The following is a 24,859-nucleotide window of genomic DNA, read 5'->3' as shown; positions in this document are numbered from 1 at the left end:
CCAGAGAAATTTACATTCAGTTGTCAGTAGAGCAGGCTTCAAATTATGATTCTGTGAAGGAATTAATTCTCAAGGGCTATGAGTTGGTGCCTGAAGCTTACCGTCAGAAATTTAGGGATTGTGAGAAGGCGAAAGATCAAACTTATGTTGAATTTGCTCGAACAAAAGAACAACTGTTTGACCGTTGGTGCTCTTCTGAAAAGGTCAGTCAGAATTATGACAAATTACGACAGCTTGTTTTGATTGAAGAATTTAAGAGGTGCATTCGGAGTGACATCAAGACATTTATCAATGAACAAAAGGCAGATACATTGGAGGTTGCTGCACGTTTGGCCGATGATTATTCATTGACCCACAAATCTTCCTTTCTCAGCAAACCATCCCAGTCCTTTTCATACAGAAACAATGCAGGTAAATTTAACTCCTCCTTTTCATCCAAGAATTTCTCAAAGGACAGTAGAAAATCAAATGACAACAGTTCACAAAATTCAAGTAACACTCCCACATCATCAGATCCCAAGTCTCAATCTCCTTCTGACAAACAGTTCGGTACACTTTCTTGTAATTATTGTAAGAAAGACGGCCATTTAATGTCAGATTGTTTCAAATTGAAAAGAAAACGTGAAGGTCAAAGTAGTCAAAGTGGATCTAAGCCCACCGGCTTTATTTCTTCATCAACTCGATTAGAGTCTAATAATGTGTGCAACACATTTTCTGAGGTTAAATTCCTCTCATCCCCAATTAATGAGGTCAAGGTCAATTCTTCTCAAGATAGCATTATGGGTATTTTCGAACCATTTATTCACGATGGTTTTATATCACTTTCTAGTGATTTTTCTTCCGCTACCCCTGTCAAAATTTTAAGAGATACCGGGGCTTCCCAGTCTCTTTTGTTGGCAGATACCCTGCCGTTTTCTGAAAAGTCATTTTCAGTTCTAAAGTTCTTATTAAGGGGGTAGATTGCAATGACTACATTCCTGTTCCTCTCCATAATGTCTATTTGTCTTCGACTTTGTTTCGGACTTTGTTTCTGGACCTGTGGCTTTAGGTATTAGGCCTTTTTTGCCTTTGAAGGGATTCACCTTCTTCTTGGAAACGACCTTGCTGGGGACAAGGTCATCGCTAATCCACTTGTGACTGATAATCCTAGTTTAGATCAGGATCCAGAGCCAATTGAACAAGAGATACCCGATTTATTTCCTTCATGTGCTATTACTCGAGCCATGTCAAAGAAAACTTCCGAGAATCAAAATACTCTCAAAAACAATGTCACAGATGTTGACTTAAATGACACCTTTCTCAGTCAGGTGTTTGACACGGATCATTCCGTTATCCCTCGTGGATTTGAAACTTCCAGTAAAACTTCTGCTGACCAAAGTCAGACATTTTCTAGATCAAATCTCATTGCAGAACAACACAAAGACCCAGATATTTTGTCTTTGTTTGACAGGGTAGATGATGAAGTTAAAACTTCAGATAGCTCTGTTTCCTATTATACAAAATCTGGTATTCTCATGCGTAAATGGAGACCTCCAGATGTTTTGGTTGATGACGATCGGGCTATAAAACATCAAATTGTGGTTCCAAAGCCCTATCGTGCTGAAATATTGCGCCTGGCCCATGAAACCCCCTGGGCTGGTCATTTAGGAGTCAGGAAAACTTATCATAAAATTCTCAGTCACTTTTATTGGCCTAATCTCAGGCAGGATGTAGCACATTTCTGTAAAACTTGTCACACATGTCAAATGGTAGGAAAGCCGAATCAGACCATTCCAAAGGCCCCTTTACAGCCAATTCCTGCATTTCAAGAACTATTTAGTAGGATACTAATAGACTGTGTTGGGCCCCTACCAAAAACAAGATCAGGAAATGAGTACATGTTGACAATAATGTGTACATCAACTCGGTTCCCAGAAGCCATACCACTGAGAAACATAAAGACAAAGACTATAGTGAGAGCTTTAGTCAAATTTTTCACTTTATTCGGCCTCCCTAAATGTGTCCAGTCCGATCAAGGCTCCAACTTTATGTCTGGAATTTTTCAACAAGTGATGGATCAGCTAGGCATTAAACAGTATAGGTCATCCGCCTATCACCCAGAAAGTCAGGGTGCTCTTGAGCGATTTCATCAAACTTTGAAAACCATGATTAGGACCTACTGTTTCGATACAGAGAAGCAGTGGGATGAAGGAATTCATTTTCTGCTCTTTGCTGTTAGAGAGTCAATTCAAGAGTCTCTTGGTTTTAGCCCATTTGAGCTTGTATTCGGACATACAGTCCGTGGCCCACTTAAGCTCATTAAAGAGAAATTCCTATCAGACGATGATGATTGTCTGAATATTTTGCAATATGTCTCAGATTTTCGTACAAAGCTCTCTAAAGCATGTGAATTAGCCAGAGAAAATCTTGAGTCATCTCAGCAGTCAATGAAAATCAAATATGATAAAAGCACCTCAAAACGGAAGTTTGAACCAGGTCAAAAAGTTCTTGTTCTACTTCCAATTCCTGGCAAACCACTCCATGCTCGTTACTTTGGGCCATACCTAATTGATAAGAAATTGAGTGATTTAAATTACATCATAATAACACCTGACAGGCGAAAACAAAAACAGCTATGTCACATAAATATGCTTAAGCCATATTTGGATAGGGATAATCCTACTATAACTCAGCCTGTCAGTGCAGTCAGTTCAAACCATTATGAAGATAGTGATACTGAAACTGACTTGAGTGAAAATACTCTAAACTCAAAGCTGGGCTCGGTCAAGCTTCAGAACTCAGAAATCCTGGAGCTGGAGAGCTGGAGTCTACAAAGTTGGCACACCTCCAGCCAGAACAACAACAACAGGTGAAAGAACTGCTCCACGAATATAAACACCTGTTTCAAGATGTTCAACGAGGACAAACGTCATCTATCACGACGTTGATGTTGGGGACAGTAAGCCTGTAAAACAACATCCATACAGACTGAATCCAACAAAAGCAAAATATCTCCAGGAAGAAGTCAAATACCTGCTGGACAATGACTTTATTGAACCCAGTAAAAGTAACTGGAGTTCGCTGTGCATACTTGTTCCCAAATCAGATCACAGTTATCGTATGTGCACGGACTTTAGGAAGGTCAACACTTTAACAAAGACAGACAATTTCCCAATCCCGAGGATTGATGACTGCGTCGACCGAGTGGGAAAAGCCAAGTACGTGACGAAATTTGACCTACTGAAGGGATTTTGGCAAGTCCCTCTGACGGATCGTGCTCGTGAAATATCCGCCTTTGTTACACCAGACGGATTGTTTCAGTACAAGGTGATGCCATTCGGAATGAAGAACTCTCCGGCAACGTTCCAACGGATGATCAACGACGTCATATCCGGCTAGACGGGTGTGCAGCTTACGTTGACGACGTCGTCCTGTATAGTGACACCTGGGAGGAACACATCAAGCTCATGCGGAAGTTCTTTGAGAGACTGAGTAAAGCAATGTTGACTGTCAACCTTGCCAAATCTGAGTTTGGTTGGGCGAGGGTAACTTACCTCGGACATACTGTAGGACAGGGTGAGGTAAAACCTGTTGATGCCAAAATCAGTGCCATTTCAAGTTTTCCCATACCAAACTGCAAACGACAACTGATGCGCTTTCTCGGTATGGCTGGTTACTACAGAAAATTCTGTCCAAATTTCTCCACAATTACTGAGCCTTTGACTAACTTACTTAAAAAGAAAGTAAAGTTTGTTTGGTCAGAGCAATGCCAACAGGCATTTGATACACTTAAAGCCATACTGCAAAGTGCTCCAGTGTTGTCTGCACCAGATTTCACTTTGCCATTCAAATTAGCTGTGGATGCTAGTGATACGGCTGCTGGTGCTGTTTTATTGCAAGAGGATAGTCATGGTGTAGATCATCCTGTTTGCTATTTTTCACGCAAATTTAACAAATCCCAGAGAAACTACTCTACAATTGAAAAGAGTGTTTATCTTTGATATTAGCTTTCCAGCATTTTGAAGTTTATGTTACTTCTTCAAATCAGCCAATAGTGGTTTATATTGATCACAACCCTCTTGTTTTTCTGCAGAAATTTAAAGGCAAAATCAGAGATTGCTAAGATGGAGTTTAATGTTACAGGAGTTTAATCTTGACATTAGACATATCAAAGGCAGAGATAATTTAATTGCAGACTGTCTCTCTCGTATTTAGAGTTTATTGTTGTTCACTTTCAAGAAATTTTACTTTAGAGTAAAAAAAAATTTGAGTACTTAAATCCTTTTCAAGATTACATTTGTAAAAGAAAGATTTTTCTTTGAAAAATTTTCTTTTTTTGAAGAGGGGGTGTGTTATGTAGGTCATTTCCCCCACACTCATCATGACCTGAGTTCAATTAGTCTAGAACATTCTCAAGGTCACTGCCCTTGATGACCTCACAACCTTGAATTCAATTAGTCATGTTTGGAATGTTCTGGAAAGTTGATTAGTTGTGTAAGGGAGATAATTTTAGAACAGTAATTAGCATGTCAATAAAAGTTCTAGATTGTTCTTATATGCCTTTATAAAAGGGACGTGCACAGCTTCCAGTCAGACTTTTGGGATCGTGTCTCTTGTGTGTTACTAAACTCCAGCAGTAGTCATTCTCAAGACTTTTCAAGACCTTCACTGTCAACGCTGGATTTACACTGTGGACTTTGTGCAACTGCAAGCCAAAGGACTGTTCATTCATTCGACAGACTGTTACGACTCTGAGACTGGAGCTTTGCCGTCCCAGCTGAGATAAGTAGTCTGTACACTTTTAAAGCTTGTACTCTATCCCTGACTTAGCAATTAGTTTTATTTTCGTAATAAATTTTGTTTAAACGTTAACTGCTGAGTTCACCCTTTTGTTCGTTTTCTCTGCACGTAACAATTAGAATACAGAAGAGAGATAAAATTAATGAAATTTTGCCGAACCCAAAGGTTTTTAAAGTATTTAACAAGTAACCGTGATTTATTCTGTCGAAAGCCTTCTCTTGATCGAGAGCAACGATAGCAAGTGGGATATTATTTAAATTTGCTAAATGAAGACTATCTCTCAGAAAACCGATATTATAATGAATCTGACGACCAGGAATGCTGCAGGTCTGATCTTCGTGAATAATAGAACTAAGAACATTGCGAAGACGAAAAGAGAGCGTCTTAGTGAGAATTTTATAATCACTACAAAGAAGACTTACTGGACGCCAATTTTTTAACTTCGTAGAATCACCTGACTTTGGTAGAAGGCAAACAACTGCCCGTCTGCAGGACAGTGGCAGTTCACCATCACTGATAGATTTGAGAAGCACTTCATACAGATCATTGCCAATGATCGACCAGAAAGTAGTGTAAAATTCATTTGGGAGACCATCAATACCAGGGGAACGACCTGTCGGGAGATTTTTAACAGTGAAAGAAATTTCATCAAATGTAAGAGGCCTATCTAAGAAATCTTTGTCAGTATCTTTGAGTTGTGGTAAATTTTCATGAAGACGTCTCTCAGCATTGTTGTCAATTGGGTCAGGAGAAAAAAGATTTTGATAGAATGAACGGGTTAAATTACGAATTTCCTTTTGATCTTCTGTGAGGGAGCCATCCATTTTTTCAAGATGGATGATAGGCTTTCTTTTTCCATTGCGAGTTTCAATACTTTTAAAGAAATTATTCGGCGCATCGACCGTGTTGATAATTTTGTGTTTTGCACGAATGGCAGCTCCTTTCGATTCATGATCGATGATTTATTTTAGGAGTTTTTTTGATGCTGTCACTCTCAACGACGGACTGATTTTTATAAAGATTATTTTCAAGCTGAAGAATTTCTTTTTCGAGACTACGTTTCACATGATTCTTTTCAGCTTGTCTGTGGGAGGAATACTGCTGAGTCAACTGTTTGATCTTATTTTTACCAGCATCCCACCAAAATTGGATCTTTGTATAATTTGGTTTTTGTTGTTGCCATTTGGACCAAAATAACGAAATAAGCTCGATATAATCGTCTTCTTTCAGAATATCAGTGTTCATGTGCCAGACTGGATTGTGATTGTCAGTGTTCCTCTGAGAAATTGTCAATTTAACAGCTGAATGATCAGAGAAATAAAGAGAAGAATTTATGATGGAGCAAGAACGAATACGATTTGAGAAATGTTTGTTAACATAAATGCGATCAAGTCTAACATGTGTGTTGTTACGAGACCAGGTATAATTACGTTCAGACTTATATTGATTACGCCAGGCATCAACTAGTTCAAAACGGTGAAAAATCTTGTCAAGAGAGAGAGAGGGGTACGAGGATCAGGTTCACTGCCAATACGATCAATCTCGTTTACTGTACAATTAAAATCTCCATCAAGAAAAATTGGATCTTCATTAAGAGAAGTCAAGTGGTTATTGAGAATTTTAAAGCACTGGAGGCGATCCGAGCCATTAGCAGGGGCATAAACGTTGATAATGTGCACAGGGAAACCATCAATTGTCACGTGAGTGTGAAGAAGGTGACCCTTTATTAACTCTTTTTTGGACAGAACAACTACTCGGAGATTGTTTGAAAAAAGAATTGCAACCCCTCCCTGATTAGCAGAATTGTGAGAAAGAAGCAAAGAACCTTTCCAAATAAGACTCCAAATTTTCTCATCACCAGCCAAGGTATGAGTTTCTTGAAGAAGATGGATATCTGAGGGAACTTCATTTTAAAGATATTCAAGGACTTGGTATCTCTTCAGAGAATCCCGACATCCTCTAACGTTTAAAGACAACATCGAAATGCTAGCCATGCTAACTAGAAATAACAGAGAATAACAGAACATAAGAGAAAACTAATGAATGGGTTTGCCAGTTGCTCTAATATGTTGTTTGATCTTGGAATTTATCTTTTGGACCCTTGCTTTCTGAGCTCCTGACAAGTGTTGGCATCTGCGATAATTATTGAAGGCGCTACTTAGCAATTTGAGATCAGGACAAAATTCTATACATCTTGTGATTATTTTCTTTGAGTGAAGAGTGTCTTCAAGGAACTCTTCTATGGCTTGAATTGAAGGGGCTTGCCTATTTCGTTCAGCTGTCTGTGAAATGTCTGATAATTCTGACGTCATTGATGTTGTTTCATCAATATCCTTATCTTCAGCGTGTTTTTTTTGGTTCGCTAAAATTTGAGCAGGGGTGAGGAAAAGATCTTGAGAGTTGTCCAATGACGCATTGAACAGGGACGAGGGGCCAGGGAGAGACAAATCAGAGAGCTCGACCGAAATGGGTTGGTTGGAATCCGTCGAGCTAAGAGAGCCAGTAGCAGGGGAAAAACATGGAGAGGGAGGGAAAGGTGAAGGAGGGGTTAGTACCCTCTCTTCGGCAGAGTTACCCGAGGAAAAATGAGTTTTTTGAGACTTGTGAGATTTTGAATCGTGTTGAGTGGCGCTTTGAATGACATTATTGCTAATTTCCATATTATCACTGCTGTCGCTATTTTTAGGCTCGATGCATGTGTCTACTTGGTTTGAATGAACATTGTCATTATAATTAGTTAAAATCGATACGTTGACATCTTGACTATTTTTTTCCGACTGTATGACATTGATTTCTTTTGCTGAAATGTTGCTCGCATTTTTGTCGGTTGTTGACGCAGCATTAGTTTCTGGACTGTTGTTTATCACATCATGATCGTTTGGTTGATCATCTACATTATTGTGCAAGTCATGGTTATCAACAGGTGTGGATTGGTTGTCGGCATTTGTCTGAATTCCTTCCCCTTCCGCATCAATATTTTCAGTAACTTCGTCACCATTTTCAACGTTTTCATTCATTTCAGTTGTGTCCATTTCATTATCGTTATCATTTTCATTTTGAGAATCTTGCATTACACCCGGGCACTTGCTTTTAATGTGACCCAGCTCATAACAATTAAAGCATCTAACTTCGTCAAAAGACAAGTAAACGTGATATGTTTTGTTTTCAAAGACAACTTGATAACAGCCGAGTAATTCGGCATCAGTAACCGTAGGTAAGATATACATTTGTCGCCTGAAAGATTTGACGTGTTTCAGGTCTTCTGATTTACAACCCAAGGGAATATTTCTCACGCCTCCAACAACCTTGCCACATTTACTCAATTCACCAATTAAAACTTCGTTAGGGATGAAAGGAGGAACTCCAGATAAAATTACCTTCGTAGCTGGTTTGACATGTGGTTCCGGTGTAATCCAACACCTGTCGACATCAATACCTTCCAAACAAATCGCTTCAACCCAATTTGTCGAGCTCAAAAACACAATCACAGCTCCATTCACACGAGAGGCAGCTAAAACATTTTGCGGGCCAGTAACTTTAGCAATGCCCTTAACATATGATTCAACAGTTACTCCTCTGAGGGACAAACATTTCAACCCATGCTTCCTAGTCATTCCACTAAACGACTGGCTTGAGGCCGCCATCTTGCCTCGGTGGCCCTGCCAGAGCCAACCGAAACAAAATCCGTCACAATCTACCAAAATCCAAGAAATACACAACAAATGAAATAACTAACCACTAAATGGAGTCACTTAGTTGACAAATCCAAGTGTAGAGATGACGGATGTCTTCACAAACGACCAGAAACTGAAGGATAAACGGAGCTCTCCAGAGACACGTCTGCACCGTTGTAGTAGTAGTAGTAGTAGTAGTAGTAGTAGTAGTAATGTAGTAGTCGAATCAATTACACCCAACCCCTAAAACACCGATATGTCTGCACATGCTCAGATTCAAAATGTATTCATACGTTAATTACTTTCCTGAACATTGAAAAGCTTGTTATATAATACGAAAAGCTACTCGTTGTGACAACACTTGGCAATAAAGTTGAAATAAAAATATGTTTCATGGTTAAAAATATTAGCATCGCGACAATTATGAAATTGATTTCTTGACATGGAAGTGATGAATGCCGCTATATTTAGGTGACAGCGTCAAATCTTACGATTGGTACACTTAAAATTCGGCATGTCATAGCGCAGGTAACCATAGTCCCGGCAGAGACCAGTGGTAATATCGGCAAATCAAGAAACTTCTATGCATTCTATGTAATCTTCCTATGAATCAAGAAGCTTTCAATGTTTTGGCATGTGGGAGGTGAATCTCGTTGCTTGAATTTGGAGACTTATAAAACGTCAGCGATTATATCAGCTCGTCAAAGTATCCAATGTGTCAGTGTAACAGTGACATGTGAGAGGGAAAGGTGCAAACCATCTGAGCAACGATGATCTAGTGACATGTTTCTACAGTAATTATTTCACTCGCAAGATATCTGCCAAATCTCGATATTTTTATGAGCTGTCGTTGACCTTCTCTTCAGAAGAAAGTGCCGGATGAAAAGGTATCTCCTAAAAAGAGGATCGTTAGGATAGTTTTAAACTTGTGTCGCCTTTATTTTGAGATTGTTCGATTTTTTCGTTTGGAAACGTTAACAGGCCGAGATAAAGAACGGTCGGATGGAGGCGTTTTCGTTGTGATAAAATAAACGTCTGTCACGTGACTTACCTGATTCCCTCTCCAACCAACTCAAACTGGGCTCGTTATATTCTCGCTCGCTTTTATGTGTAAAGGTCAACGGTATGTACCATTTGTATCTGTGAAGTGGAAAGAAATATCGCGAGGTTCAGATTTATTCGTTGATCACAGACAGAAATTTGGGACCTTTTAAAAGTTGTAATTGGATTTCCTAGGCGATAATATTTCCTATAAGGGATAATTCTGCTTCAGTAGTGACACCATGAATGCAGAACGATTGTGAACAAGTTGTCGGTGATGTGTCCATAGTAGACCACGCAAAGACATCAGTAACAGAAAAACAGCAGAGTTCTATAAATTGTTGGGGGAGGCAGGTACACCTTAGTATTTCAAACATTATTCCATGAGAATGTTGAGGTCACATTTAATGAAAGCTGTTCGTAATCGCTGTAATGATTTGAATGCGACAGAAAATGAGGACAAGATAATTTGGTGGCCGCTCCCGACATTTAAATAGTACGACTCGGCTAGGAACCGCTGATAGCTCATGTGCACGCGGATAAAGTCCATGTTTTGGAGAAATTCTCAAGCAACAAGGTTTTAAATAATGTTTAATTATAATAATGAACACACCCCCTGTCGGTATAATCATCGTCCTTTGGTTCATCAAACGGATACAGAAGATACTGTGTTTGATCTGCTGTGGCCTTGGTGTGGTCCTCACTGTGTCTGGTTATCGTTACCACGGGAAAACCCATCTGCAGCGACCATGTGTCCATGATTGTCCTCACGTCAAGAGAGTTACCCTGCACCTGCCATTGAGAAATTATTTTTCATTCTTTATTACTACAGAAAGCAAACAATAACAGAAAAGTGCTAATCGTAATTTGATGGACACTGTTCTACCATTTTAATCTTGATCACTCTATTCTCAAAAGTACATGTGATACTTTTAATTTCATGAGTTTAAAACAAGCAAGGCGTTTTGATTTTTAGGCTGAATTTCATCTACCGTCACATTAGTCTTGTCTCAAACCTGGATATCTACGTAGTTCACCTCTAGCGGGCGTCAACATATGAGAATTTACATTTCCTTAATCTGAGTCTCGAAAAATTTAAATAGTACGTGAATTACCAGGGACGTTATTTTCATCCATTTACGGCACTTGCAAATATTGGAATAAACAAAATAAATAGTCAAGACAATATTATATCAGATATTCAGTTGCGTTGTCGGAAACGAAAATACGGTGAGCGTTCGTGACAGAATACACTTAGGTCTCCGACATGTCTCAGAGATTGTGAATAATTTGCAAGATAATGAAACAGCGGGAAATTCACAGAGACAATAAGTTTGATTAAAATGAAGACCATAGACGGCAACCAAGGTGTAAATATCTGCTTAATTTCCAGTTGCTATCTCTTTCAACTTCAGCCTATCCCGGCAGCAGCATACAATCGGCAAAGATGACCTTTCTCCCACTTGATAACCAATCAGGAGACATCGTCATCATCAAAAAGTTCCACGAAGGACAGGTACCCGGGTCACGTCAGAGCACACAGATCTAGTGGTCCAAGGCAGCAGACCACCACTTTCATTTTTACTCCGATCAATGAGATGTTCATTTGCCGACACATAATAATAGCAATTATATGAATGGTCTTCTGGTCATCTCGGGGAATGCCGGGCTGGACCATGGGGTCTTCAAAATGACCTGGAAAGCGGTCCTCAGGTACCTGCACACAAAAACTACTCCAGTGATTCGCTGCAGCGATCGCCGCTTAGGGATGCTTACCTCATTCAGAGACTGCCAAAGGTCGTCCGTGTGGGCATTGTTGAAGATGTACTCCTTCAGATAATTTCTAAAACCTTCGAGCATCTTATCTTCTCCGAGGAAAGACTTGATCATCATTATGAGAGCTCCTCCCTTGAAAAGTGAAGGAATTAAAGTCGGATTTAACAACATTTCGACGCATGAACTTCGCAATTCTCGTAATCATTTTGGAAGAGTATGAGAGTATAGAAAGAATGTCGAGAAACAGTATGTGGTGATCAATATAAAAAACAGAGGCCAGACTAAATCAACATATTGTCCAGTGCTCTATTCGCTTCACAAATAATGACTTCATTAATGAAATCGGATTGGTTTTACAAAGACGGCTGAGCGCTGCGTTCTTCATCCGTGCTAAAACAGAAGTTGGAGGCAAGGGAGATGTACCTTATCGTAGGAGATTCTGTCGAAGAGAAACCTGATTTCAGCGTAGAAGCCAGACGGTGTGACCAGCGGTCTTGACGTACCAAGCTGATCAACTTCCATCGCTCGATAAGTTTCGTCTCCGAGAAACAGTTGTTCATACTGTGAATGTCAGTCAAAACATATAACTTGTAATAGCATAACATTGGGGTATAAACTTCCTTTATTGACATTGTACAACCAAGAGTTATTTGAGCTCTTTCCCGTTTTGTGACAGTTTTTGTTGACTGTGTATTCCTATATTTTGACCATATTCATTACTTAATATTCATGACTGTTGTATCTAGAGATACTTGTTTTCTCGGAAGCAATTTGTGATTTGTTAATTTAGTGAAAAATCAGTCATGATGAAAAATATTATTTAGTAGCCATACAACGTATGACCGTATGTCACCAATGCGGCATCAACACTGAATACTTTCGAAGTCATACTTGGGTTCGGAATACTTACGAAGTCATACTGGGGTTCGGAATGTTGGGCAGCGAAGTGCTGGAAGTAAGTGGCGAATCCCTCGTTCAGCCAGATGTGATCCCACCAAACCATGGTAACGTAGTTGCCAAACCACTATTTGATGGAAACAGGGCCAAATACTGGTTAGTTGAAAGGAATATCAGTGTTTCGAATCGACACGACTAAGTTATTCACATCACGGTGTTTATCGTTTTTCTTTAGAGTTTTGATGTTAATAGTGTTAGTTTTCTGGGCTGAGACTCAGGGACTGAGTTGATCTATCAACGAAACTTGCAAGCAAAGTCTTGTTAACTCATTATTGAGAGATCAGTATTATTCATTCTTTGGGGGCCTGGATATCAATCAATACATATCTCACTGTGAAAAGCGTTAAAATATCTGACGAGTCACTATGCTTCAGTACAGTGACCACCACATGTGTGCTTAATCTAGAAGTTGCAAACCTGTCATTTGCTATCTTCATCAATGTCATACTCTACCTGTTCCAAAATAGATATCTGAAAGTCATTATTTTTTATTCATTTATTTTCATCAGGGTATAGGCCCATAGAAACATAAAAAACACCGATAACTCACAAAGAACTAAGCCCAAAAAATGACGGTTATAAATAAAACCTGGCAAGATCGTTACATTTGTAGACGGAACAGATGTTCAAACTGTAAAATGTGTTATTTTACATTGTTGATTAACCTCGGAATCCTTAATCACCTGATGAAGCAGTTCGTGAGCCACGATTGCTGCAACGCCTTTCTTGGTCGCCGGTGTCTTTCGATCGTCAATTGGATAAAGCATCGTACTCTCGCGATACAGCACGAGACCCCAGTTTTCCATCGCACCGGGCGAGAACTCAGTCAGAGCCACGAAATCTGAGAAGAGGGTACCCTTACATCTTTAAATGACACGTAAAACATACAAAGGAATGTGCTAGCATTCATGTTGGTCATTCAATAGATTGTATCTTTGCACATGACCGAGAGACTGCTCAAAATAGGAGTGAGCAAACATTTTCACTGTTCTGTTTCCCCCGTTCCAATTTAAATGTAAGCCCAGCAATCCTGGGGTCTAGTTTGATAGTGCCACATAAAATTCTTTATCGTGTTGTGTTTTATTATTTAGTGCCAAACCAGACTCATGGTAAATTAACTGATTCGGGCGAAACATTTGCTTGCCTCGGATTCTGGGCCAGTGGATTTACCCACCCCGTAAAATGTTCAATAGAAAGGTTGAAACTGAATTGCACTTCGGGTTGATCGATCTGACCTACACTGCAGAGCAGCGCAGTACATGGCATGATGGAAGATTTATGGCTAAATCTTTGCTTGGATACAGTGGTATTACCTTCGTCAGAGAATATTGCAATTTGCATATGTTCAATATTACAATCTGACATGTTTGAAAGTTTAAGTCAAAACAGAAGACAGGTTCTGTTGTCGTGACATGCCAAATTGCAAGTCTTATTCAAACAAAGCGCTTATAACTCAGTGTAAAGCCAGTATTGTGGAGTGACCCAACCTGAATTTATCGTACTCGGTGATAGTAATTTTAGAGCAAAAATTGGAGTCAGGCATGTGTGGCTTGTGCTCTGCGAACCATGTCATGACCGTTAGGGAGCCGTCATTATTTACGGCCTGGGGGGGGGGTTTGGAGGAATTGCTTTAGAAACCCCAAAATTTTGAGTAACCCCCCTGCCAACCATGACGTGTTTGAGTAACCCTCTCTGCTACAGAAATTTTGAGTGACCCCCCCCCCCCAACGGGAAAGTTAAATATTTATACAGTTAAATGGATTGCTGCTGCGACAGGCCCTGTACAGACCCTGATTAAACCCTGTGGTATAGGTCTGTGTTGGAAAGAGTTTCCATTGCTGTGACAGGGGCTGATGACATGCAGTGTTCTCCGTAGGTTTTTTTACTAGAGGGCGAAGACCGCAAGCGGCCTGCGGGGGAGGTCAGGAGGGGGGTGTCTCCCCCTCCTGCCGTTGGAGCTTTTGAAAAATAGAGATTAAAATGGTGTTATTTGGTGGCACTTTGGGAGTATTTTGTTCAGATTTTTTTCGTGTAACAAACTCAAAGGAACAGAAATCTGAGACAATTTTCCAAAACTTATATTCCAGTTCACTTAACATGAGGCTTGCCACGTCGAATAGCTGATTAATTTCGTCTGAAGATCACAATAACGTGAAACACATGGTGTAATGAGATTTAGTTTCTACTTGAAACCACCTGTATTATGATATATATATATATATATATATATATATATATATATATATATATATATATATATATATATATATATATATATATGTATATTATATGTGTGTGTGGGTGTGTGTGTACATATACCGGGTATGAACATACATATCTCAAGCATACATATTGCTACTATTATTGTTGTATTAATTCATAACTTCACTAAATGCTTCAGTACATATCAACAAAATTGAGTAGCCCCCCTTTCTTGTTCTCCACTTTTGAGCACCCCCCCTTGTGGCTTTCGATTTTTTGAGTGACCCCCCCCCGATTCCTCCGACCCCCCAGGCCATAAATAATGACGGCTCCCTTAGCCTATATTTGAGCTCAGATTATAAGTCCAAAAGGGGATGTGAACACAAAAGACGCAGGCACGATGCTTGAAGGGACTGTAGCTGTAAATTTCGACATTTTCATTGATAAGAATATGTTTTTTCTTCTCCTTCCCTTTAGAGTGTGTTGAAATACGAAATATTAGCATAATCAGAACGGTCACTCATTGTGATATGTGATGTTATGTGATGTTATGTGGTATTACTTATGACATGTGAATTCCATTTTTTCATCAAATTTAATTCTCAATAGGAATAATAACACCTCCATTGCACATGCAGGCGTTCTTGACAAGTTGAAAACCAATAATTTCAACTTGACTTTGAGAGTAGAAAAAGAAACTATGTTTCAAAAACACAAAACAAGAAATGGGAAAATACACGGAAAATACAGTTAATCATCTGTAATAAGAGTTTAGAAAGACACCACAGACAGTCCATTTTTACTGTCTATGGAGATATACAACTGTACAACGAAGTTTCCTTCATACATCAGACCTGACATATGTTCTCCTGGAATGTATTGAAAATATCTCGATATAGAATTATTTGTAAAAATCTAACTTTCCATGAATCTTCGAAACCCTCAAAATATGGCATAAGTTTGTGATTTCTGTAATTTCTCGCGTTCTTGTGGTTTAAATTGTGTATGCGAAAAACACGTGCGTTGGGTCCACTATGCAGACTTGAAATCCCATGTATTCGCCGTCATCTTAAAGATGAACCACAACTAGCTGGCGTTGACAAATAATCTTAAATGACTTTGGATTAAATGATAAAGATGTAACAAGATGGGCTGTTTGTTTTATTCACCTACTCTAACCAACTGACTCCACACCCCCATCCACCCCAAACAAATGAGATAAGTCACATGCCCCGTCTGACACTTCACAACTTACCCATTTTAGGTAGATCATACGGAATTTCAAATGTATCTTCAAAGTAACCTAGCTGTTCCATTCCAACTTTCAAGGAGTATTCAGTGGCGTTGATAACAGAGGGACGACTCCAAGTCCGAAACTGATGAAATGAAAATAAGATGCGTGACTTTTAATTTGAAAACCATTGCTTGAAACTTGCATATTAGATACAGTGCTAAGAAAGGACAGAAAGCTTTGGACACTGGATGAGTAAAAAAGTAAATATAGTTTGAAAATGACTCCTTTAAATCTCATTTCCTGCTATTCATATTTGTTTTGTTCATCACATTTCAATCATCGTGTACCGTCGAGGTTTACCATAGGCTATAAAAGAGTCTACCGTTTTACTGAAGGTATATCAAGGAACAAAAACAATAAAATTGTATCCACAACTTGCTCCTGGTTTGGTTGGTCGTTCACCGTCACGTAAATTGCTAAATCAAGGTGCGCATGCGTACCTGGTAATCCCTATACTTGTCTTCTTTACAGATGAATTCTCCAATAGCATAGCAGTTCAGGTAGGAAGGCATTTTCACAGAGGTATTAAAGTGCGTTTTGACCCACTCGTCGCCACCTTCCGTAAAAGTCTCATTTCGAATAATGGGCATATTGGACAAGGCTATCCGTTCACGTGAGACGCCCATTTTACGATGGACGAGGGTAGTGGCGAAGGTTGCCTTGAGATGCGGCTCATCAAGGCAGGGAAAGGCATCCCTAACTCGGGTAGGTTCGAAGTGTGATGCGACGAATGGCCTAGGGGAGAAAGGAAAATCAAGTAGGTGGGTAAGGAGAGAGCTTTCTTCGTCAAAAAAGTAAATGGGCCCACCAACTGAAAATTTGTAACATTTTTTTCAGACGATAATTTCATGAGTTACAATAATTGTTGTACTTGGGCCTCAGCCCAAGTACATTTGTTTTCATTCCGTGGGAAAAAACTGTAAGGTATAACCATTTCTGGCTGAGACCAGGGAGGGCAAAATGTCTTGGCTTCATCTTTCTTGGCATAATAAATGGCGTAATGATGTTAACTGAATGGAAGTGCTGCTCTCAGCCAGTCTTGAATAAGTGAGATGTGAATATTAATGCTTCTCTATCTGAGTTTTTGCCACAAAATCTTCTGAATATAATCAAAATGTGCATCGAAATGCAACAATTAATGCACCTCCATTTCCTAGGCGATGGCACGACCCTTGCTACACCACTGGACGAGCCAAAGTGGGAGGGGTAATTTCAGTTTGGTCGAACAAGAGGGCTCGAGACCAGAATTTAACATTTAAACTTGAAACATGTTTAATCACTGACAAGATGTGGATTAGTGTTAATCGAAGAGAAAGTTGTGAAAAGGAAAGGTTTTATATCCCGGACACAATGAAAAACATTACGACTGGAAACTGTACCCCCAGTTGAGAATAGTAATGCCCACAGCGATGGAGAACACTTATCCTTGAGCTGAGAAAACCAGACCATCATTTCGAAATAGAGCTGCAGATTCGAGAAGCTCGTTAAAAATAGCTAGGTACACCCCATAAAGGGTGGTTTCGCGTCTTTGAGGGCAAATTTCGCCTCCTTCATATAGAAATCGTACGTTTGTTTTTCCAGGAGAACACACCATTTGACACAAAATTTGCATGTAAAGGGGTCGCCAGTAAGCACGTGGTCAAATCTGGCATAAGAAACAATATGAAATGTTGGGTAAAGCCAGTCCAAAATAAACTGATTTGAACTTTTGTGTTTTGTAATTTATACCACTGCAGTTACCTTTTTTTGACAACATCACACAATGTAATACGTTTTGAAACTGAATACTCGACGTATTCTGTGTCTCCTTTGCTAAAAAATACGGTATGCCGATTACCATGTAAGGAGATGATGACGTCAAGACAGATTTGTAGTGTGTTTGGTCCTGGATGGTGCACGAAGTTTTGTAAGGTTAGTCCTGGATGGTGCACGAAGTTTGTCAAGGTAGCTTGTGTATTTATTTCCTAAATGGGAGAGATTAGGGTCGATCTAAACGAAGGCCGAAGAATGTTATGATCCTATAAGCGAGCTGAACTCTAACGCGAATGGTTGGATAATTTGGAGGATGTCTAGAATGATTAGTCTCATTAAGATTATTTGGCGGTCAGTATTGAATTTCAACTGCGTCACAAGTTTGCGAAATGAGTATTCCGTCGAACGGTCAACGAACGATATTTTAGAAATCTGGAGACATGGCACATCGCATTTTTATATTAATATTTATATTTTACAAAAGATGTAAGAAGCAATGATTTTGTCGAAAATTCTGAAAAAAATATAGGAAGAATTTGATCGCGAACACATTTTCACTTGGGGTCAACTAGCTCTGCGTACGATGCTGTGTGTTCCGCTACAGCTAATCGCCCCGCTCACCACAGCCCTGCAAAGACCCGTACGCGTACGTAGGGTCGGTGACTTCAAATCCATTTTGGGACTTGACGTAAAAAGCCAAATTACTGCCGAAATTCAGCGTTCTTGGGCCAAGTCGTATCCCAGCCTACCTCAGCTACTCGATCGCTTCCAAAAATGACAGTCTTTTATTCACTTCTCGTAAATAACCGTCGATGTCGGCAACTCTCTCGCTAGCCCTGCGTACGATGCTGTGTGTTAGCTGTAGCACATAGCATCGTACGCAGGGCTAGGGGTCAACATGGGGTCGCAGCCATGTTGCCTCAAAACTTATTTCTGTCTGCACTCAAAACTCAAAAATGTCGGATATGAACCTGAAAAATCGATGCAATTTTGTCAAACTTCGGCGAAATTTCAGCATATAGACAAAATTTCATCTAGGTAAGCAGGGCTCGAAATTAACTTTTTACCCTGGTAGTCCCAGTGGGCTACCATTTTCTGAAGTTGGTAGCCCAGCGACAAGGTCTGGTAGCCCATGCATGAATGAAGAGGTTTTTTTTTGTAAAGAATATTTTATTTATATCTAGACAATGAACGATTTATTTTTCATGATTCTATCCAGTGAGTGAATTTTCTAGTCATTTGACATCAATACCTGCTGATCATGGCCTTAGGAGAACGGTATAGCATGTGTAGTGGACGACGGTGACGCCTCAAAGTTTGACGACCTATTCACACATACGCAGAGCTTTGATGTACGCAATGACAACGACTTTTCACTCACACGTGTAAACATAACATGGCTAAAAATAGATTGGCTATGAATTTCAGGATGACAACTTGGTACATCATGTTCCTAATACTTTCGTGGCAATTTTGACTATATTTCCCCCGGAAAGCTAAATGTGTGGATGGCCCGACAGCTTTTTCTTTGCAGTTTGAATAATTTTGTGTCCAATTGTGATTGATAAATTGTGACTAAATAAATATGAAAATGAATTTTCATTGGCCATCATTTCTCGAGCCTGTTATCCAAGTACATCAGTTCAGATATAAATGATATTTTATTGAAAGTTTGTCGCAACAAATTCGACATGTCCTTTCTGTGTCCAGCTGGGTTGACTGTATGATCGTCGGTATAGCATGTGTAGTGGCGTCAGCGATCAACATCATGTCGCCCACTAAGTAATTTCTGTCCCAGGCTTTGGTAGTCCGTGTGGGCTACCATTTCATGGACTTTGGTAGCCCCAGGGAAAAGTTGGTAGTCTGTGGACGCGGGACTACCGCTAATTTCGAGCCCTGGTAAGGTAAATTTACTGAAATTTGATCGACAAATAATCCTGAGCTTGAACGTGACAGCTCGCCTTCTCCGGGAAGTCAAGCATCCAGCTGCTCATACACAGTTGCCCATATGGCCAGGTTTATGAGATTGTTTTCAAGCGACGGCGGCAGACCGTACGGGGCTCTGGATATGAACCTACCGCCGGTGTAGCTGTAATAACTGTTGCGTTGATTTTAGTGCCCACGGACGAAGTCCTGGGGGAGTTATAGGTTTGGTCATGTCAGTCCGTCCGTCCGTCCGTTCACGCAGATATCTCAGACATGCCCTGGTCAATTTCTTTCAAACTTTGCACAAGAATAGTACCCAACCCCATACAGATGCACGTCGATTTGTTTCACAATGCGATCGAATTTGGCTGTGTTAGAGGACTTTTTAGTTTACACCTCCATAGACTCCCATGTATAAGGCAGTTCTCCATAGACTTTCATTTATAAGGCCAAGAAAAATAAATTCATATTGCCTGAAGGATGCAGTGACACAGTTTTTTGTCCCCACGGATAAAGTCCAGGGGGCTTATAGATTGGGTCATATCCGTCCGTGAGTCCATCAGTGAGTCCATCGGTTCACGCAGATATCTCAGACATTTTGACAAAATATCATGTGACCTTGGTGACCTTTGACCTCAAATATACATTATTGTCCATAACTCAGTAACCACAAGTGCTACACCCTTCATATTTGGTATGAAAGGACACCTTATGACACCATATATTGTACCTCATTAATTATGTGCATATCTTATTTTGAGCGAGCCAATAGAGCTAGAGGTCTGATTTTTGGTATATAGGAATAACTTAGCAATACAATTATTATGACAAAATGTGACGTGACCTCAATGACCTTTGACCTCAAATATATATATTTGTCCACAACTCAGTAACCACAAGTGCTACATCCTTCATATTTGGTATGATAAGACACCTAACGACACGTCATATTGTACCTTATTAATTATGCGCATATCTAATTTTGAGCGAGCCAATAGAGCTAGAGGTCTGATTTTTGGTATATAGGAATAACTTAGCAATACAATTATTATGACAAAATGTGACGTGACCTCAATGACCTTTGACCTCAAATATATATATTTGTCCACAACTCAGTAACCACAAGTGCTACACCTTCATATTTGGTATGATGGGACACCTTATGACACCACATATTGTACCTCATTAATTATTCGCATATCTAATTCTGAGCAAGCCAATAGAGCTGGATGCCCGATTTTTGGTATATAGGGATAACTATAGGGTAGAAATCTAAATATGCCCATCTAAATATTAGACATCTACCATCGAGAACAAAAGAAATTTGCTGTAATTTGAATATTTAAGGAGTTTAGCAATTTCACTATAAATAAAGAACCCCTGCCTCAAACTCCACAAAAGTTGCTAGACATATTTTGCCGTTGTCATGCCATTGCTTCGTTAATAACCAGTTAATCAAATGCCTAATTGACAGGAGGAAATTCAAGACCATATTTGAATAGTAGTATATATTGTCCTCAAAATTACTTTATCTCGGCCAAAGTACTCATTGCCTTCAGCAATACTGCCTTGTTTTCTTTTTAATCAAAAACAGGCAAGGATGCAATTATCAAAACTGGAGAGAGCAAGTTCATAGTACATAGTACGGTTGACACCGTGACTTGAATAATAAAATCGAATGTAATTGCTTGTTCAGTAATAGTTGGTTTTTTTCACGTGAGGTCGTCTGTTCCTCTGCATCGATAAGCTTATCGAGATAACTCACTACTCGTACCTCACCTCAAACGTGTTTGGAAAGATTACGATCAATATAATAATATTTGCAGAAAAAAACCACTTGCCAAACACTTGCAAAAGTATCAAATAATTCAGCTGTGTGTGACAGGCTTATTTACATCGAGTAAAGGACCACGAATTAAGGACAAGTGTGGTGAAGTATCATTTTGGGTCATTTTTGCTCATGTCAAATTCTATTACTCATGGGAAAGGTCATGTCAATCTTGCCTGGAAGAGAAAGAGTGAGAACGATGTCAACAAAACACTTATAGGTTTGCTAACTACAATCTTGATGACAGAAAAGTGACATCAGATCAAGAAAGCGACATATTTATGCAATATTATTTGTCAATATTTGCGTGAGTTAAGTTTCTGCCAGCCAGATTTGGTGGCAATGATTTAGACCAATCATTGAGGTACAATAAAGAAGCTGGAAAAAATTAAGCGACTTTTATATACCATGGAGGCTCTCTTCTTACTCCTTGAGTATACTTACGTTGTTTTTCCGTCCTCTGTGTAACTGCTGTAGTAGAATCCCCTAGCGTCAGCCTGAATAACCGTTCCAACAAAAGTCATATTTATTGTGTAATTCGTACCAGCTTGCAGCTCATCAACAGTGTGTATGATGTACCAATTATACAAAGCATCGATTTCTGTGCTTGCTATTCCAACTTCAGAACCGTCTGCATCCTTCACAGCTCTACTCTGAATCTCCATTTTATCGTGGTGCACTTTAATTTCCTTCGTGTTTTTCACGCAGGTTAGATAAATGACGACTTTTCCTTCGTTCGTCTTCCACTTGTCGCCGTCCTTTTCCTCGTCCAGGTACGGCCTCAGCTCGACTTCGTAGTGGTAGGGCACCAAGGTGTCCGGCAAGCGACCATTGAATTCCACGCCAGGTTCGCGGACCACTGTGTCATCGGGCATCTTGGTCTCTTCCGGTTCGCCTGGCGTAGGAGTTGCCTCGCACACATTTTGAGGAATATAATAAGCCATGAGCGCGGCGCCAACAATCACTAGAATGACAAGAAAAGTCAGTGTGATTGCCATGGCTTTCGTCACAAAACAACCTCCTTTCTTCTCCTCCGGAGAGTACTTCGTGTCGTACGTCATTGTGAAAGTTCCCCTCCTGTCAATTGTTCTCAACTTCGTCGACCAAGGCTCAGTTTTGGATTTTTTATGAGGCGTACGCGAACGGAACAAAAACAACCGCGTCAAGTAACCTCAAGTATGAGATGAGTAGTGGCGCGGTAAACAACACTTATGGTCAAACTCTGAGGGTTTGGGTTTACAACGGTGAGCAAGGTGATAAATCGGAACGGAAAAGTAGAGAACACCACCGGGCAATGTTACTGCGTTTAATGGCTTTTGAGTTGACCCCTCCCTTGTTGGCTGACGGCGGTCACTTTGCAAACATTAGATTTTAGCCCAACCGGCTTATCTCCTGCCAAAGGTAGACAAGAAACTTTTCACTGCCCTGTGAAAACGATATTTGAACACTGTAACAGCTCTGTTTGTCATGTCAAGGGTTATCAATCCGGGTTATTTATTACCGTTAATATTTGTTCTTACTTTCAAGCGTAAACAACCTGTCCAAAAAACGAAGAATTCTTAATCAGCATAAGATTCGACGGAAGTTTTACAACACGAAAGAAGGTATCAGGGTAATTTCTATCAACCGGGCGGCTGAACACCGCAAAGCAGTGAACATCAGAGATAATGAACGCCGTTGGCTCTCGATGTCAAGATGAATTACCAGTTATTAAAGGGTTTGAATAAGTCCACCGGAAGAACGACACGAACTTGTCTGAACATATCACAGTCGCGCCTGTTTTCTAAAATCCCGCTCTGCTTCTAGGCGCGCCATAGACGTGTGTATATGCTATGACAATCTACATTCATGCCAAATTTCATGCTTTTATCACAAAATGCACAATTAATATGGAAATTTCTGTTATGTCGCGCCTCTATAAGAAGAACCTGTTCTTCTTAGGCGTATATATACACACGTCTATTGCGGAATTTTAGAAAACAGGCGACTGTGGAACATATCGGTACCTTGCTGCCATGGCTGACTATAAGATTTGTGAACGGCGGGACATATGATGTGAGCTGCCAAGGATATGTTAATTAATAGACCGCCAATCCCAAGTTCTTTTTACCTTCTGATCGTGTTTGTACTCTTTGGTATCAGTTGGATTATAAAAAGTACTCGACCATGACTAGCTAGACCACAAGAGTCGATCTAGCTCCGGGGCAGTGCTCTGAATGGAGGCTGCTTTCTTGCCACGAATTTTCAGTCGGGACTGTGCCCTAGTCTTATCTGACTGATCTCAGCTGCCATCCGTACAGTCTTGGAATCCCATAATAATTGCCTTCGCATTGAATGATTTGTTGTAATCATAGACAGTTCAAAAAACTCAAGGGGCATGTATCATCTGATTTTCGAAATTTATTTTGCGCCATACTTATGTTTAATTCGGAAATTCAATTGACAACTGATAGATAGCAGGGAAATGTATGACGCTTTGAATGTATCTACAGTTACTTCCAAATTAGACTCCAGAGTGACGATAACGATGCATGGTCCGTTACCCTTGGCAGTAATATAATATAAGCCTAATGCAAAACATATACTTAGTTACACCGGAAAAGAGATCTCCCTGCATCTCTTTGTTCTTTTCATTTCAACAAAAAGGTGACGTTGGAAAATTGAAACTTGTAACAGGGAGTTGGGGAATGCTGTAGCGACTGATTCTCTTTGGTCGAAGCGTGACGAAAGTGCGCCTAAGAACCTCACATGCACAGTTGTACCTAGAGGCAAGATGGCGCCATCAACGTACTCACGGAGAGACTGAATGCCGACACAGAGTTTAAAGAAGCACACGTTTTCAAAATAATCTTTATCGTATTGCTTCAAACACTCCTTCATGAACAAGAAGTAAATTTAAAAGAAAATGGTTTTAATAATACTGTAGTAAAGGCACATCGGATCGTTTCACGTTGAAAAATAGGTTTAAAGGGAGGGGGTCGTCGGAAATGAGCTCAAAGGTCGTACGGGACTAATGCGACCAAAGTGAACATTGTATCCCAGGTACGTTGGCGAATGATGAAGGTTAAAACATTTTTGTCGCATGCACACTGCATGCATTAATGTTGCAGCTATGTTGGTACATCTAGACATCGCGCATGAAAATAATTGTCGCACATGCGTAGTTCCGACGACCCCTCCCTTTACAATAAAGCTACTTTTTATAGTAATCGATTGCGGAGTTCTTCGGTCCACTCCAGCCAGTTGCCGACAGCGAATGCATCTTACAAAAATCCAGACACCGCTGACAACTATATACGTTCTCATTCGTCATCCAATGTTGTCTGTACACGGCGGCACAATCGTTGGTTTTATGCAAAATTACATGTCATTTCTAAGATTTCCCAAATAATGATAAATCATTGATTCCTCATTTATTGCATATCTTTTCACCAGTGCCGATTAAAAACACGGCGATGGCTAAATTACCTTTTCCAAACAATAATTACAATTCAGTAGTGAGAAACTAAAAACGGACAAAAAAGCGTAGACTGACTTGGAATCGCCGTAATCATTTTAGAATTCTTGGAAGATTAGGAAAAGCTAACAACCATCGTAACCATGACAATTTTTCATTAGATATGTTCATAT

General features: G+C 39.9%; 2 protein-coding genes across 2 annotated transcripts in view; both read right to left on the bottom strand.

The window, feature by feature from the left end:
* Window positions 1-22,557, bottom strand: part of LOC139135388 (aminopeptidase N-like) — a 29,626-nt gene extending 7,069 nt beyond the window's left edge. Inside the window, exons 1-9 of the mRNA XM_070702752.1 lie at window positions 21,674-22,557; window positions 16,164-16,458; window positions 15,685-15,805; window positions 12,911-13,068; window positions 12,181-12,294; window positions 11,694-11,831; window positions 11,271-11,402; window positions 10,108-10,286; window positions 9,505-9,593 (exon numbers count right to left, since the gene is read on the bottom strand). Of these exons, the coding sequence (XP_070558853.1) occupies window positions 9,505-9,593; window positions 10,108-10,286; window positions 11,271-11,402; window positions 11,694-11,831; window positions 12,181-12,294; window positions 12,911-13,068; window positions 15,685-15,805; window positions 16,164-16,458; window positions 21,674-22,290 (1,843 nt within the window). The 5' untranslated portion in view covers window positions 22,291-22,557. The remainder of the gene's footprint in view (window positions 1-9,504; window positions 9,594-10,107; window positions 10,287-11,270; window positions 11,403-11,693; window positions 11,832-12,180; window positions 12,295-12,910; window positions 13,069-15,684; window positions 15,806-16,163; window positions 16,459-21,673) is intronic.
* A 1,562-nt stretch (window positions 22,558-24,119) lies between these two features.
* The window catches only part of LOC139135389 (aminopeptidase N-like), an 18,492-nt gene continuing 17,752 nt past the window's right edge, over window positions 24,120-24,859 (bottom strand). The window contains exon 17 of the mRNA XM_070702753.1: window positions 24,120-24,859. This exon is cut by the window's right edge and continues 634 nt beyond it. The gene's annotated coding sequence lies outside the window, so the exon portion shown is untranslated.

This window comes from Ptychodera flava, chromosome 6, assembly GCF_041260155.1.
Source record: "Ptychodera flava strain L36383 chromosome 6, AS_Pfla_20210202, whole genome shotgun sequence".
Classification (NCBI taxonomy): domain Eukaryota; kingdom Metazoa; phylum Hemichordata; class Enteropneusta; family Ptychoderidae; genus Ptychodera; species Ptychodera flava.
Note: the sequence above shows the minus strand (reverse complement) of the source record. Positions and strands in the feature narration are given on the sequence as shown.